The sequence below is a fragment of the Sparus aurata genome, chromosome 6 (assembly GCF_900880675.1).
Source record: "Sparus aurata chromosome 6, fSpaAur1.1, whole genome shotgun sequence".
Taxonomy (NCBI): domain Eukaryota; kingdom Metazoa; phylum Chordata; class Actinopteri; order Spariformes; family Sparidae; genus Sparus; species Sparus aurata.
In genome coordinates this window covers 19,930,608-19,946,584 of record NC_044192.1, presented here as the reverse complement: position 1 = coordinate 19,946,584, position 15,977 = coordinate 19,930,608, and the positions used below count along the sequence as shown (strand labels likewise).

The window sequence follows — 15,977 nt, the reverse complement described above, 5'->3', positions numbered from 1 at the left end:
GATGGGACAAACGGTCATTATATACCCATATTTCAGTTTGGATCTTAAAAGTTATTTGCATTTGTCAGGAACTTTGAAGCAGCTCACATTTTTCCAGTTGAACAGAGTTCATGCTCACAGCTACTGAAACACCTGCATAGAATAAATACACAGAACCTGCGTCTTTAATGTAAAGTAAACCACGCGAGCGGTCAACCACCACTGCACTGAGATACAAATAACCTCCTTCGCTTGTGTCTATCACTCCTTTTCTCATAGGAAAAACATATAGTATGAGAACAGATGGTGTGCTCAAATGTACTTGTGTTGTTCCATCAGGCTGGTCTGCTGGTAGGCCAAATCATACTGGTGGTTTGTCCTCTACTGCCCAGTCAACACCAGTCAAACCAGCATCAGGTAATGAATCAATGATTTGAACTCATTGTTTAGAAAAATGTTCACCAGATAAATGATGATACAATTTTTATAAAAATATTTAATACGAACTTTGAAGCAGCTCACATTTTTTCAGTTGAACAGAGTTCATGCTCACAGCTACTGAAACACCTGCATAGAATAAATACACAGAACCTGCGTCTTTAATGGAAAGTAAACCACGCGAGCAGTCAACCACCACTGCACTGAGTTTTCCGTTATTGTGTACTAAGTTGTGCTTTGGTGTCTGTTCCAGATTACAGGAAGTATCTGGTAAGTGTCAACATTGTACGAGTGGTAAATTCAAAACTGTGCACTGATGATTCTATCTTGTCTTGTCTTGTGTGGTTAGACTGCTCTCACGCATTCCTCACTCTGTCATTTGCAGGGTGGTTATGATGAAACCTACAGTATCGTCACCTACGAACGCAACAATGGTGAGCTGCTTTTCTCTTTCTGAATGTAGAATAAAGCTCTTAGACAGGGTGGTTTGCCTGGCTTTGTGGTGCAATTTCTGCAAAACTGCTAACGTGGCCAGAACTTGAACAGGCTTCACATCATGAAAATGTGTGTATTCTGTGGAAAAAATAAATGTGTCATTTGACAGAAACTAAACTATAATAAATGATAAATAAGTAATGTTAGCAAATATTAATGCGTCACTGAGAGCAGTTTTGTGTGTTTAATTTTTCTTACAGAGTGACAACAGAAGCAGCTCTGATAAGTATATCAGACCTGAAGGAAACAGTGTAAAGCCCTGCAAGTCTATTTGAAATACAAATGTTGTTCTTGCCTCTTTTTCACTTTGCTTTCATATTTGCAGGCTGATTGATATTTACATTATTGACATCATTGTCTCCGAGAGCAGACATTAGACTGGAGTGATAGCCTAATTGAACTTTATTGAATTGACAGAAACAGAAGATATCATGTATCATGTGTTGAATTAAAAAATGTTCTGAAAGTAAAGTCAAGGTTCATGTATATTTTTCTCGTTCTTCAAACACAAAACATGTTTGTTCCCAAAATGCTTTACATGAGATCAGTGACTCACACATGGACCACACTGTACATGTACAGAAATTACTTTAAGTCACATACATTGACAGCACAGTTAATGCCAGCTCAAAAACACATCACAAGTTATGACACAATGAAGATGAGAACCCATCAAAGAAACTACACCAGTCACAACAGTTTGCAAGGAAATAACAGTTTTCAAGATTAATCAAAAATAACAATTGATATTATGTGATATTAAACCCGCTCAATGAAAGAACACACCGCTTGTGCAGCAATTTGTTGATACAAAATGGTCGGAACAAACTACTGGAAGGGACATTAAATGAAGGTTGTTTTGTGAATATTTGACCCACTGCAATTGTCTGAGGCAGGGGTCAGGGTGTTGGAGGCAGAGCACAGGAGAGCCATCTGCATTTCCTCATGCACTGTAGCGTTCCATCTGCACCTGGTCTCAAGAAAGTGCACAGGGCTTTGGACCCAGTTTGACACAGTGGCCAGAAGTGTGTATTTACAACATTACGTGATGCCTTTTTCCTATAAGCTTATGAAAAAAGCACATGTAAGATGGTGGATAATTGTTTTTGGTTCCTCTGTGCTCAGGCAGGCAGCCCAATTGTTGCCTGTTGCACCTGCTCTACCCGACAAGACCAGAAAAACTCTGATAGTAAAGATTGTCTCTGGAGGATACGTGACCCTGGCAGGAGCAGCAGACAACCGGGAGAGAGGCCGAATAAGTCTTTGTTTACCAGGAAACTTCCACACATAAAACAAAAACAGAACAAACCTCCAAAATGCTGACTGTTCATGATGACATTTTGGAGATGGGAGGTTTTGAATGGATAAAAATAAGCTGCAGCATCCTTTGCTATTCTCTTTCTTCAGCCAATGATCATGCAGCCTTGTTAGTACTATCACCAGCTGTGTGTGATCCTGTACAGACTGAATTATATGATCAGCAGTGAGATGCTGTCTGTATTAGGAGAAGCCTTTCTATCCTACAGACAGCCTCTCCATCCTACAGACAACACAGAGACACCGAGGAGTCAGACCAGAGTCCAAACCCAGGATAAAGAGGTTCAGTGAATGTGGTGTTGAAGGTGTGGAGGTGGATCAGTGTGTCAGAGGAGACTCTGTAGAAGGACAGTGTGCCAACAAGACAGTCCACATACACTGCTACTCTACCAGAGGAGGAAGAGGAGGAGGAGGAGGAGGAGGAGGAGGAGGGGGGGATGGATGTTCCTCTGTCATTGTGACAGACATAGTAGCAACCATCCGAGCAGCTGAGATTCCAGGACTGATAATTTTCTCCAAACCTGCTGTCATCACTGCCTCCTCTCCTGATTCCTCTGTAACTCACTGATATAGAAACATCCCCTCTCCACTCTACCTCCCAGTAACAGCGACCAGTCAGACCATTTGTACACAGCAGCTGAGGCCAGTCATCAAACCTGTCTGGATGATCAGGGTATGACTGATCCTCCTCTACATGTGTCACCTTCTTGTTGTTGTCAGACAGTTTGATCTTCCTGTTGACTGTGTTTGTGTCGACTGTGAGTTCACAGGAATCTGATGGATGGAAGAGAATAAATACAGCTGCATTTATTACATAGTGTAGACCCTTTCACTTGTGGACTGTTGACAATATCCAGAGAATCAGATCAGGATGTTGTCTGTGATAGTGTCTGTCCACATTTGCTTGGATCTGTGCCCAGCAGCGGTGTGAACAGGCTATATGGAAGCACAAGAGTCAGTGCAGGGAAATATTATGGGCAGTTTAAACACATTTTCGCATGTCTTTGTGTTTGAGTTTGTGTTACAGCTGATAAAACCAGGACTAGCACAGAAGATTACATATCATTGACATGCACACATGCTTGCTGTGAATTCTATCTGGACAATTGCCTGCTGTATTCACACATGTTGTTCACCTAGACTGAGGACTAGAGGCTGGCATGGTGTACAAGTACAAGGCAAATAATGCAGACATTTGTGTTCACACATCCAGCTCCTCCAGGTAAACTCTAGATAAATTCAGAGATACAGTGTATGTACAGTGTAGGTTTAGGATGATGGCATATGAGATCTGAATGAGTGATGTCACAATTTGTTTTAATACATTACATTAAAACCATACTTACACTTCCTTAGGCCTGGTGTCAACCATTGGACCCCTTGAGGCTCCAGCCTGAAAGGAAGGAGGGGGGTAACAACTTAGTTTACTAAAACAGTTTTATAGTATGTCTAAGTATAGTATACCTCTGTATAAAACCAGTAATATGTGAACTACATACTGTCTACAAGGAAATATGACAGTATGCATTCTATGATTCCTGAGTCAATTTTATTTTATATCACAGATTTATATGCAGTATAGCAAGATGTTATTGAAAAAACAAACTTCATAGACTGATTCACGTGATGTCAATATGAATCACGACACATTGTCTCTAGAAGTGACTGATTGAAATGGTTAGAACTGAAGTGATGGTTTTTGTTATTAGGGAGAGAGTAAAGTACCAAAAAAAGGTAACAGTAACAAATTCCAGGTAGTGCTATCATAACCAGTATCAGTTGAAATGTGAACAGTACCCAATCCTGTTTTCAGCCTACCTGAAGTGTTTATCCATATTTCCTCTTTTGAGAAATGGTTTAGAAACTGCTACCTGTCCTCTGAGACACTATAACAAGTCTTCTTTTGAAAGGATGACTACTGACTGGAGTCTTGTGTTAGTTACATGCAGTGTTGGGGAGACTTAAACTAGTTGAACTACATAGCTTAACTGCAATTTGCTGTAATTTGCTGGTAGTTAAACTACATTCATATTTTGTGCTGCGTCAAGTATTTAAACTTTTTGGGTCATTTTTTGTAGTTTAACTACTCAATGTACAAACTACAATTTTGGCCAATAACATGAAAATTTTTTTAATATGAAAAAAGGCATGAAAACATGTTATGATATGCTAAGCAAACACTGCCTCTGATTGGCTTGCCCTGGCGGCACTCAAATGTTTCTCAGAGCGGGTGGGTCTTTGTGCCAAGGAAGGCAGAGCTCATATGGCATAAGCATGCCATGGACAACCTGTCGTGTCAACAAGCAATTCTGCCCTGGCATCCAGTTCTAGTGCCTCTGAAGTTCCTGTGATGTTGACCAAAAATGTCAGATTTGTTCTTTAAAAAATAAAACTTGAGTTGAGAGGCATATTTCTGCTCGCATGAGAATTTTTTGTCGGCTATTATATTTTGTTTCTTATACACCATATGTTGATTTATTTAACGCTGAGTTAAATGAGTATAATGAGTAGAAGTAGTTGCTAAAGCTACTTTTTTAGCAGTAGTTTTACAAACTACATTTCTCCAGGGGTAGAACTGTAGTTTCTTCAAACTACTGCCAGGCTGAACTACATGTAGTTTTACAAGCTACACTTGCAAAGTAGCTTCCCAAGCACTGTTTACATGTCCAATGTGATGTGATTTTCTATCTCTTGCTAAAAATTATGTAATAATCTTTTGATCGTTGAGCCACTTTAGCTCTGCCTCATTGTGCTTTGAATACAACTGATCCAATTTTGTTGTGTATTAGAGTTCAATTTTCTCCCCCCTTTAGTCTAGACATCATTTAACTTGACCAAATCCTGATAATTAGCTCGCACACGCACGCACGCGCACGCACGCACGCACGCACACACACACACACACACACACACAGAGACTGTTAGAGATTGCCTCTTCGTACCTGATAGTGTCCAGTCTCCACTGTGGACCCTCCCGTCCAGCAGACAGGAGCTTTACTCCTGACTCTCCTGGATGATTGTAGCTCAGGTCCAGCTCTCTCAGATGGGAGGGGTTAGATCTCAGAGCTGAGGCCAGTGAAGCACAGCCTTCCTCTGTGATCAGACAGCCTGACAGCCTGGAAATATACATGACACGACACACATCAGTTCATCGGAGGGTACTGTGAGGGCTGAAAGGTTACTGCAGTACTACCAAACTGTTGGCTACTATACATAAACACTGTCTTTTTTCTAGCCACAATTAAACACCCACTTATGTACATCAATAATCTGACACAAAAAAATTGTTAACTTTTTCATAAACACACAAAACTTGGTAGAATTGTACAATTAGGGGGCCTAGTACTTTCAGATATGGTGCCAATTCAAAAACAGTAGGCTATATGGCCGTTGCTATTTTGTGTCATATCTCCTGAACCAAACATGATAATACAAACAAGGCGATGTTTACCCCCATGTTAAGATAGCCAAGGATTACAATGATACCATAAACAACATCATTAATTTTTCAGGTTAACAGTTAATGGCGAATTCAGGTACATTGCGAGAAATAAGTAACAGTATCCTTTAAAACTCCTCATATCTTGCATGTAACACCACATTACAAAGTCACCTAGCTTTTCAGATACTGTTACTTCTTTCTCGCAATGTCACTGAATTCAGCATTAACTGTTTACCTGAACAATTTCTGATGTTGTTTATGGTATCACTGTTATCACTGTTATCCTTAACATTTTCTGTGTTTTCATGTTAGGTTCAGATGATATGATGCATAATACACAATAAGGTATGGTTGAAAGTAAGCCATGAGGAGGTTTTGTGATGGCTACAGGACGCACAGACATTCTCATGGAGATAACATTTTTAAATTTTTTAAAATTCACTGAATGGATGAATGAAACCTGACCTGAGAGTCTCAAGTTTACAACATTGGTTCTCCAGTCCAGCGCACAGCAGCGTCACTCCTGAATCCTGCAGGTTGTTGTTGCTCAGGTCCAGCTCTCTAAGATTACAGGACTCGGAGTCGAGCACTGAGGACAGAACTTCAAGACTTTTCTCAGAGAGGTTACACACTTTCAGTCTAAAGAGACAATAGTCAAAAAGAAGAAAATACAGTATAAGATAAATTACATTTGTGTCAAAATATTATTGTTATTCATTTCAAAATGAGTCTTGACAAAAGTACAACTGCAACAGCCATTTTGGTGATGAAGTATACTCTCTTTTTCCACACTGGTTAAAATATCCACAGAAAACAGAGCTACCAGGACTTCTGTGTATCTGCAAGAGTTAAACTATTTTCTGTATAGTGTATGAAGCTAAATTACGAAAATCTTATGGAAATTTTATAGCCTTTCTACTGAATAAGGGAGTTTACATAGCAAGAAATTGTCTTGGGGACCAACATCATCTTTAGAAGTTTAATAATGCAAGGTACTAACAAAGTCCCTGTTCCAGGGGTAGTACTTTATGAAGGGATGGGGCTATAACCAAGTATGTTTATAATTCAGGAGAGATATTGGTGTCATTATGTCTCATGATTATTGTTATAAGGCAATTTGATTATATATGAGGGCTTCCAGCATTGATTAAACATAGCTAGAGGCAGAATAAGAACACATTCAAGTATGTTTATATTAGGGTTGGGCCGATGAACAATGCCATCATCCATTGCCGATGGCTGACCGCCATTAAATACTAATCCATGACCATTGTAACATTGTGATTCTAAAGGCTCCCAACCAGAGAGCACAGTTACGAGTCATTTCCCCCTCAGATTTGCTATAGGACAAGAGTATTGTTTGTGATATGTGGGGAGAGGAAATCAAAATAAGTATGTTGCTGCTCAGTGCAGTAACATATTATTTTCTTATTAAACCAGCCCAGTACGGGAACTCAAGACACTCAGTTACCTTTCTGGCAGCAGTGTTTATTTTCCTACAGGCCGCTGTTTCTCCCAGTTGTGCCGTTTTTGGAGACAAGGACGCTTTTAAACAGGGGTACGGGGATGTGTGTCGGTGGTAACGGGAGATAGTTACCTCTGCAGGGTGTGATTGCTATTCTGGTTATCCTGACCCTTGGTTTAGTTTCATTTATGTATAACAAACTAACTTGATCTGACCTGAGAGTTTCCAGTGTGCAGTGTAGACTCTCCAGTCCAGCAAATAGCCGCTCCACTCCTGAATCCTGCAGGTTGTTGTTACTCAGGTCCAGCTCTCTCAAACTAGAGGACTGGGAACTGAGAACTGAGGCCAGAGCCTCACAGCTTGTCTCTGACAGATTACAAACACTCAATCTGATTGAGATACAGTAAGAAGGAAAATACAAGTAGTAAGTTTGTTTTAATTACCTCTTGAAATATACCTCTTAAGTTTTTATGGAAATGCATCTTGCAATCTCTGTACTTACAGAGCTTTTTTGGAGGCTTTGACCACAGGCAGAAGCCTCAGAAAAGCCTCCTCTGAAGTGGAGTATTTGTTGAGGTCAAACACGTCCAGATCTTTTTCTGATGACATTAAGATGAAGACCAGAGCTGACCACTGAGCGGGAGACACTTTATCTGTGGATAGACTTCCTGAACTCAGGGACTGTTGGATCTGCTTCACTAGAGAACGATCATTTAGTTCATTCAGACAGTGGAACAGATTGATGCTTTTCTCTGCAGAAGGATTCCCACTGATCCTCATCTTAATGTACTGGACTGTTTCCCGACTGGTCTTTGAGCCACTTCCTGTCTGTGTCAGCAGACCTCGAAGGAGATTCTGATTAGTCTCCAGAGAAAGACCCAAGAGGAAGCGGAGGAACAAGTCCAGGTGTCCATTTCGACTCTGCAAGGCTTTGTCCACAGCACTCTGGTAGAACTGTCTTTCAGCAGCTTTGTCTCTTCTTGCTTCAGGCCTTCTGGATGTTGTTTGTTCTTCTGACAGCAGATTCACACCAGCGTTGATGAATGTCAGGTGGACATGAAGAGCAGCCAAAAACTCCTGAACACTCAGATGGACAAAGCAGAACACCTTGTCCTGGTAAAGTCCCCTCTCCTCTTTAAAGATCTGTGTGAACACTCCTGAGTACACTGAGGCTGCTGTGATATCGATGTCACACTCTGTCAGGTCTGATTCATAGAAGATCAGGTTGCCTTTCTGCAGCTGCTCAAAAGCCAGTTTTCCCAGAGACTCAATCATCTTCCTGCTCTCTGGACTCCAGTGTGGATCAGTCTCAGATTTTCCATCATACTTGATGTTCTTCTGCTTGGACTGAACCACCAAGAAGTGGATGTACATCTCAGTCAGGGTCTTGGGCAGCTCTCCTCCCTCTCCGGTCTTCAACACATCCTCCAGTACTGTTGTAGTGATCCAGCAGAAGACTGGGATGTGGCACATGATGTGGAGGCTTCGTGATGTCTTGATGTGAGAGATGATTCTATTGGCCTTCTCCTCATCACTGAATCTCTTCCTGAAGTACTCTTCCTTCTGTGGGTCAGTGAACCCTCTGACCTCTGTCACCATGTCAACACACTCGTGAGGGATCTGATTGGCTGCTGCAGGTCGTGTAGTTATCCAGAGGCGAGCAGAGGGAAGCAGTTTCCCCCTAATGAGGTTTGTCAGCAGCACATCCACTGAGGTGGGCTCTGTAACGTCAGTCAGGATCTCAGTATTGTGGAAGTCCAGAGGTAGTCGACACTCATCCAGACCATCAAAGATGAACACGACCTGGAACTCTTCAAACCTGCAAATTCCTGCTTCTTTGGTTTCAGTAAAGAAGTGATGAACAAGTTCCACCAAGCTGTACTTTTTCTCTTTCAGCACATTCAGCTCTCTGAACGTGAATGGAAATGTAAACTGTATGTTCTGGTTGACTTTGTCTTCAGCCCAGTCCAGAGTAAATTTCTGTGTTAAGACTGTTTTCCCAATGCCAGCAACTCCCTTTGTCATCACTGTTCTGATTGGTTCATCTCTTCCAGGTAAGGGTACAAAAATGTCTTCTTGTCTGATTGTTGTTTCTGGTCTGTTTGGTTTCCTGGATGCTGTTTCAATCTGTCTGACCTCATGTTCATCATTGACCTCTGCAGTCCCTCCCTCTGTGATGTAGAGCTCTGTGTAGATCTGATTCAGAAGGGTGGGGTTTCCTGCTTTAGCAACCCCCTCGAACACACATTGAAACTTCTTTTGCAGGTAAGATTTAAGTTTCCGCTGACAAACTGCAGCAGGATATTCTGAATGGACACAAAACAAGAAAATACACAATATTAAAACTACTTATAGGAAAAGTGAAAAACATTGAACATCTTGTTACATTGCAAAGTTCTGCTGGGAATCTTATGTCACCAAACTAGTTTATTTTTCTTATCTTTCTTACTCAGGACTCTGAATTGGATCAACTGGTGGCATAATCCCAGTGGCAGTGTTATATTAACATCCCTCATTTTGCTCATCCAGACTTCTCTTATACCAAGCCATAGCCGATGCCCCAGACTCAGCAGCCATGTGACCAGCAAGCTAACTTCTAGTCTCCTTTCTGGGGGACCTGGCTAGCTTTTAGGATAGCTCCATCAGGTCAGCATGGTTCTAGATTACGTCAAGACATCCGTACCTCTAGCTCCCTGGTCTCCTTTTTGCTTGACCTTGCTCTACAGTCAGATAGTCTTCAGACTGCTAGTATCCAGCCAGTTGCCCTGTTGCCCTGTTGCCTAGCTTCCTTTTCCTCTTCCTCATGAGGAAGCCTGGCTCCCACAGATGTCATGCATGTCAGAGTTTCCGAGTTCCTGTGTCAGCAGTCTGGCTCAAATCTGATCCTGGTTCTCAGTCAGTGGTTTGGCAACCACCTGTTTCTAGTTTCCATTTTGCACCCCTGCCTAGATCTGTTCCTATTTCCCTTTCAGCTATCCAGCTGAAACCTGCTCCTGGCTCCTGGCTCTACTCATTCGGAACACCTGTCTACAACTGGCCTATGACCTCACCCAGTCCACTCACTTGCTTCATATTGCTCATCATCTTCTCAAGCATGTCAAACCCAACAAGACTCGCACTCCAAACATATTTTGCCACCTAACTTGACCTGATTTTCTCTGAGTGACTCAGGACTGCTACACATCTGCAAACCTTCCTGATGGTCTGCTTGTTATCCCTGCACCTCTCAAGCCTGTCACTTTCATCACCACCCCTGTTCTCTAGTTCTTTATCATTAATGTTATTAATTTGCCCTACCTCATACTCTGTGTCTTGAATTTGGGTCAACACTGCAACCTCTTTGTAACAGGTATTCACTTAATGCTTTTAATATTGTGGCTAGTCAGTGTATTTCAGCATTTCTTTTCCTGAAAGAATGACTTTATGAATAAGTTCACCTCCATCTGTCGAGACATCAATAAACACCTAATTTGTCCATCATGTTAAATCTGTTAAAATTCTCTTACTACTCTGCAGACAGTCTGCCAGCTCCTCCTGCTTCAGTCTCCTCAGGAAGTGCAGTGTGATCTTCAGAAATGCCTCTCTGCTGCTCCTCCTCTGCTCCTCCTCCTCACCTTCCATCACCACCGCATCCTTATGACTCTGACATTCTGAGTGATCTGAACTCAGAATCTTCTTGATGTTCCTCAGCTCGCTCTTCACAAAAGTGATGATGTTCTCTTCCAGCAGCTGGAACAGAATATTATATGAATTACACAATCAAACTAAAATCATGGAACTAAACAATAGATCCATGTTGGACAGTCAAACAATCCACTGTTATAAAAAGGGCAGTACAGAGAATATTGTAAACAGAATAGATGTAAAAGTATTCATTGTTCATGAACAGACCATAAATATGGAGTCCAAGTGCGTTTCATGCTCCTGGCCAGACTGATCACTGGGGACCTCTGAGCTCTCCTGGTCAACTCTGAGGAGAAGTCATGAGAATTAGCTCACATTTGTTTTGTGCTGTTGACTGTTTACAGTTTATATTGTTTAACAACACCGCAACATTTAGTCATGATTGATTCTAAAGAAAACCAGGTACCAACAACAGAGAAAATGGCAGACAACTAGTTATATATCTAATGACTGAGGATTATAACAGAAACCCCTATCTGTTTCTTTTCAAGTACTTACACTGGCTCATCAGAACAGTGTCCATCTTTGAATGTAATCAGACCCCCCTTAGAACAGTCACTCTTTATGGAAACACAGCTTGGTGCAGGGGACGTTTGTCTCTGCTGCTGGAAACTGAGAGAAACACAGACATTGACTGACCACACAAGGCTTTCTTTTTGTTTAAGTATTATATTGCTTTATTCATAGAACAGCTTAAGAGACGACACAGGCTGGGACTTGAACCCGCGGCTGCTGCAGCGAGGACAAAGCCTCTGTGCATGGGACGCCTGTTCTACCAACTGAGCTTATCAGCTAATCGAGTCTTGTGTGCTTTTAATGGTTTTATTAAACAGTTACTTTATTACCATTAAAGAATGTTGCAAAGGCACATCTTTTTTTTTACCAGTCTATTGTTAGGTGAGCTTAATAGTGTATTTGGTTTTAGGCATTAGTGCTACACCTTGTTTTGATACCTCTAAGACCGCTGCAGCTAGTTTCTAGACCTCTGCTGCTAGTCACTAGACCTCTGGAGCAAGTCTTTAGACTTCTAGGGCATGTCTGTGGACCCCTGCACTTAGTCTCTGGAGCTCTGCAGTATGTTTTCAGACTTCTACACCTGGTGTCCAGACCTCTGCACCTAGTCCTCAGACCTATGCACCTAGTCTCTAGACTTCCGCAGCAAGTCTCCAGAACTTTGCAGTATGCCTCTAGACCTCTGCTGCTAGTCTTCAGTCTGCTAGTCTGCAGGTTGTGTCCACTTCTCTGCATAAAATCTCCAGGCTTCTGCAGCAAGTGGCTAGACCTCTACAAGTCACGCTCAACACCACTTCAAGAGTTAAAGATGAGGTATTCTGTCATCATTGGTCCCAATGAAAAATGAGTAACTACTAATGAACCTCGTCTGTTTCATTTTAAGTACTTACACTGGATCATCAGAACAGTCTCCATCTTCGAATACAATCAGACCCCCTTAGAACAGTCGCTCTTTATGGAAACACAGGTTGGTGCAGGGGACGTTTGTCTCTGCTGCTGGAAACTGAGAGAAACACAGAAATAGACTGACCACACAAGACTTTCACTGGTTTCATTGAACAGTTATTTTATCACCATTTAAACAGTGAAGGCACATGTTGTTTATAATGCTTATTCAACCCAGTAGGCATGACAATGAGATGCAATAACAAGTCATATCTAACGTGTTACTTGAGCGTATGATTGTTTTTTTTAACTAGTGGTATTGTTCGGTGTGCTAAGCCTTAATATTGTTTAGTGTACAATATAGTGTATTTGGTGTATTGGTTTTGGGCTTCAGCACCTGGGAGCAGGATCAGGGTTTAACAGTGTTACCCCCTTTTTTTCTTACTCCCCAAAACTTTGCAGCAAGACTCAAGACCTCTGCCCCTAGTCCCCATACCTCTGCAGCAGGTCTCCAAACCTGTGCCGCAAGTCCATTAACCTCTGCAGCAAGTCTCTAGACCTCTTTAAAAAGTGTCCAGACCTCTTCAGTGTGTTTCCAGACCTCAGGCTGCATTTCACAGAAAGCTGAGACTATTTCAACTTTTCACCGCAACAGGGTGTTTTTTTTTTTTTTTCCCCGGAATCCATGGGTTCTGCAACAACACGGCTTAATGCATTAGTCTGAAAAGAATGAATGAGAGGACCTGCGTTTCCACTGGAATGCCTGATTTAGTGTGATTTTGTGAGGAGCAGGAAGACAGACAAAAGGTAGAAGTACAACCTCTGTCGTCTATCGAGGGTAATAGCGAATGTACGCTCAATTAACTAACGAGGTGAACAAACTCTTGCCCCAGTTCAGCGAACAGCTTGACTTCCAGGACTGCAGTGTATGCCTGACGGAGACATTTCTGAAGTGGAAAATATCAAACTGTTCAGTGGTATTAACCAGCTTTATGCACATTCAGGTGGACAGAGACTTGCTGTCTTTGTTAACCCCAAATAGTGAAACCCACGACATGTTGCTATGAAGGTGAAAATTCAGTTCTTGCACCATTTTTGTCACTATTAGCATTATTTGGCTGTTGATAATGGCCTCTGCCTCACATAACAGGGTCTGTAGGCCCTTCTCATCAAGTATCTGTAGTTTCCGGGTGGTGCTCAGGATCTTCCTTATGGACTTGATCAACCTCTACCAGACACCTCTGTAGTAGGAGCCTGTGAGAGGATAATACTTCCACTGGATGCCACGCTGACTGTGTTGTCAATCTTGGAGAAATTCCCCTCTTCAGTGGCTCTCTCCAGGTCCGGCTCAGCTCCAACAAAGGTTCATCAGTTGTTCGAGTGTAGCACTTTCAACTGGCCTCTTAAAACATAGAGCACTGAGAAAGGAGTCCATGTCCAGTGAGGACAATACCTCTTAGTGTACTGCATGGATAAAAATAACAATAAAAATAACACTTTACCTTTTCAGTGTACTTCTTCCATGTTTTACTTTGAACAGACCAAAGTAATGCCAATGATAATGTGAAATAGACTTTTTGACAAGGTAACTTCTGCTGTCTGTTGTTATCCTGCTGCTCCATTTGAGCCTCAACAGACATGGCACCACTGATACTTGGTCCGCAAGTGGACAGCACATGATTGTGACCACTGTGACAGAGGTTCTCATGAGTTTTTCAGAGGATCAGCTTTGTGACATGAAGAAAAGTACTGCATAAGATCCTGTACTGCATCTGTAAATTTTCTTGATGATTACCTATGCTCATGCATGCTGCCGTGATTGTAGTTTGGGCACATATGAAGCAACAAAATGCTTTATGAATGTTTCTGACTACTTACTTACTTTAATGTGAAGTTGAGATGTCTTTGCTATATCAACTCTACATCAACCAAGACTACATAACCTGTCATAAATATATAAGAGTAGCCCGATTATCAAACTTCCAAAAAATGTTTTGCCTTATGTGTTAACATGACATTAAACTGTAATGTGTGGTTCATTTTGACTTTGGCTTTCATGAAACAGGGCGGCTACCAGTTACATCTTTAATTCAGCAGCTCACTTTGCAGCAGAGACTTCTTGTCCTTTAAGATTCAGGGCAAGTTTATGTGACCCGCTACTCTTGACAGACACACAGCTGGGATCAGGTCCAGGGGAGTCTGGTCTCTGATTGATCCTAGCACACAGAGAGGAAGACCAGTTAATTTTTAGTCTTCAGCCACAGAAGCTGAGAAATCAGTAGATGTCAACAGTAAAATCATCAAAACAGTTTGATGGAGTTGATCTCCTGAAGAAAAGGAGATCTGAACTGACAATATTCAATCACCGAGGTGCGCAAAGAAGTTGAGTAGGTTTGAACTGAGTTGGACCATTCCTCAGGCATCCATTAAAAAATCATGCAATATAAAATCTCATGAGTGATCATGAAGTAATATAAGCAAACATCTGCTGAATGAGCTACACAGTTTCATGTTTGAAGGATGTTTTCAGCTCAAAGTGTGTTGGATGAGTTAGATATTGAAACATAAAACAAAATGGTGGAACAGAAGAAGCTGCTCACACTGAATGATTTCTGCTATCTCTTCAGTCTGTCTACATCATAAGGAACGCTGTCACACCATGCTTCTTACAAGCTGGCAAAAACCAGCTGGAACCCTTGCTGACCACTAACAAACAGACAAACAAACAAACAAACAGACAAACCTCAATACACCGGTAATAACTACTCTTGCTCATACTTCATTTATTGGTTATTTTATTATCATAATAGAGGGGTCTCAAACTCAAATAAGCTTTGGGCCACTGCTGGTATTGTCATCTCATAGGAGAGCCGCTTCAGTGTTCAAAGTACAACAATAAACCACATAAAATACAAAAATGGGGGGCTGGGCCGGCTCAAGTTGCACAGGGGGCAATTTGAGACTCCTGCTTTGTACAGTTATTAATTTACAGAGGAGAGTTAAAATTGTTCTCTGAGAGCAAAGTCCAGTGTCACACTTCAATTGAGCTGTTTTATAGATCCATAATTTTATAATGAATCTTTGAAAAACATTAACCAGAGTTAGTGAGAGTGAATATGATGAAGAGTAACAGTTTCAAATATAATGTGCTAATGTGTTAATGTGGTACCTTTTCATGTTGGTGATAACCTGCAGCCACCTGGTGAAGACAGACAGACAGACAGACAGACAGACACACGCACGCGCGCCTGCACACACACACACACACACACACACACACACACACACACACACACACATATACACAGAGACAGACAGACATAAAAGTTCTTCATTAGCCTTCAGTCTGATTTCATGAAATAAATTCTGTGAGCAGTGGGCTGTGTTAACTGTATATACACTTATGTAGAAGCAAACACATAAACAAATCAAAGGAAAACATAACAGACTATGATAATTCAAAGCTCACTTACTCAGTTCCTCCTCATGAACTTCATCAGTCTGCAGCTGTCTGGATCAGGTCTGTGTAGAAAAACTGTTTTCTGTTGATCTGCTGCTTCAGGATGAAAAATTCCTCTTCATCAGTCCTCTTTTTTTGCACGATGCTGTCAGTAAACCAGAATAAACCATTCTGAAACTGCAGCTCAAAGATCAGTTTCTTTTTATGACCTTATATCATCAGTGTTAAATTTTAACCCACAGCAGGATAAATGTTTATTACACAAAGAAAGAAAGAATTGTATGTAGATGTTTGCTGAA

The 15,977-nt window shown here is 41.4% G+C and overlaps 1 protein-coding gene across 1 annotated transcript; it reads right to left on the bottom strand.

The window, feature by feature from the left end:
- Positions 1–1,486: 1,486 nt before the first annotated feature.
- Positions 1,487–15,817, bottom strand: LOC115584137 (NLR family CARD domain-containing protein 3-like). Its single transcript, XM_030421567.1, has 13 exons — positions 15,692–15,817; positions 15,388–15,466; positions 14,321–14,434; positions 12,224–12,336; positions 11,319–11,432; positions 11,028–11,106; positions 10,643–10,865; positions 7,639–9,442; positions 7,352–7,525; positions 6,137–6,310; positions 5,172–5,345; positions 3,576–3,622; positions 1,487–3,003 (listed from the first exon to the last, which is right to left on the bottom strand). Exons 6-13 carry the CDS (start codon positions 11,028–11,030, stop codon positions 2,453–2,455), a joined length of 3,150 nt encoding a protein of 1,049 aa, XP_030277427.1. The 5' UTR covers positions 11,031–11,106; positions 11,319–11,432; positions 12,224–12,336; positions 14,321–14,434; positions 15,388–15,466; positions 15,692–15,817; the 3' UTR covers positions 1,487–2,452.
- Positions 15,818–15,977: the final 160 nt, after the last annotated feature.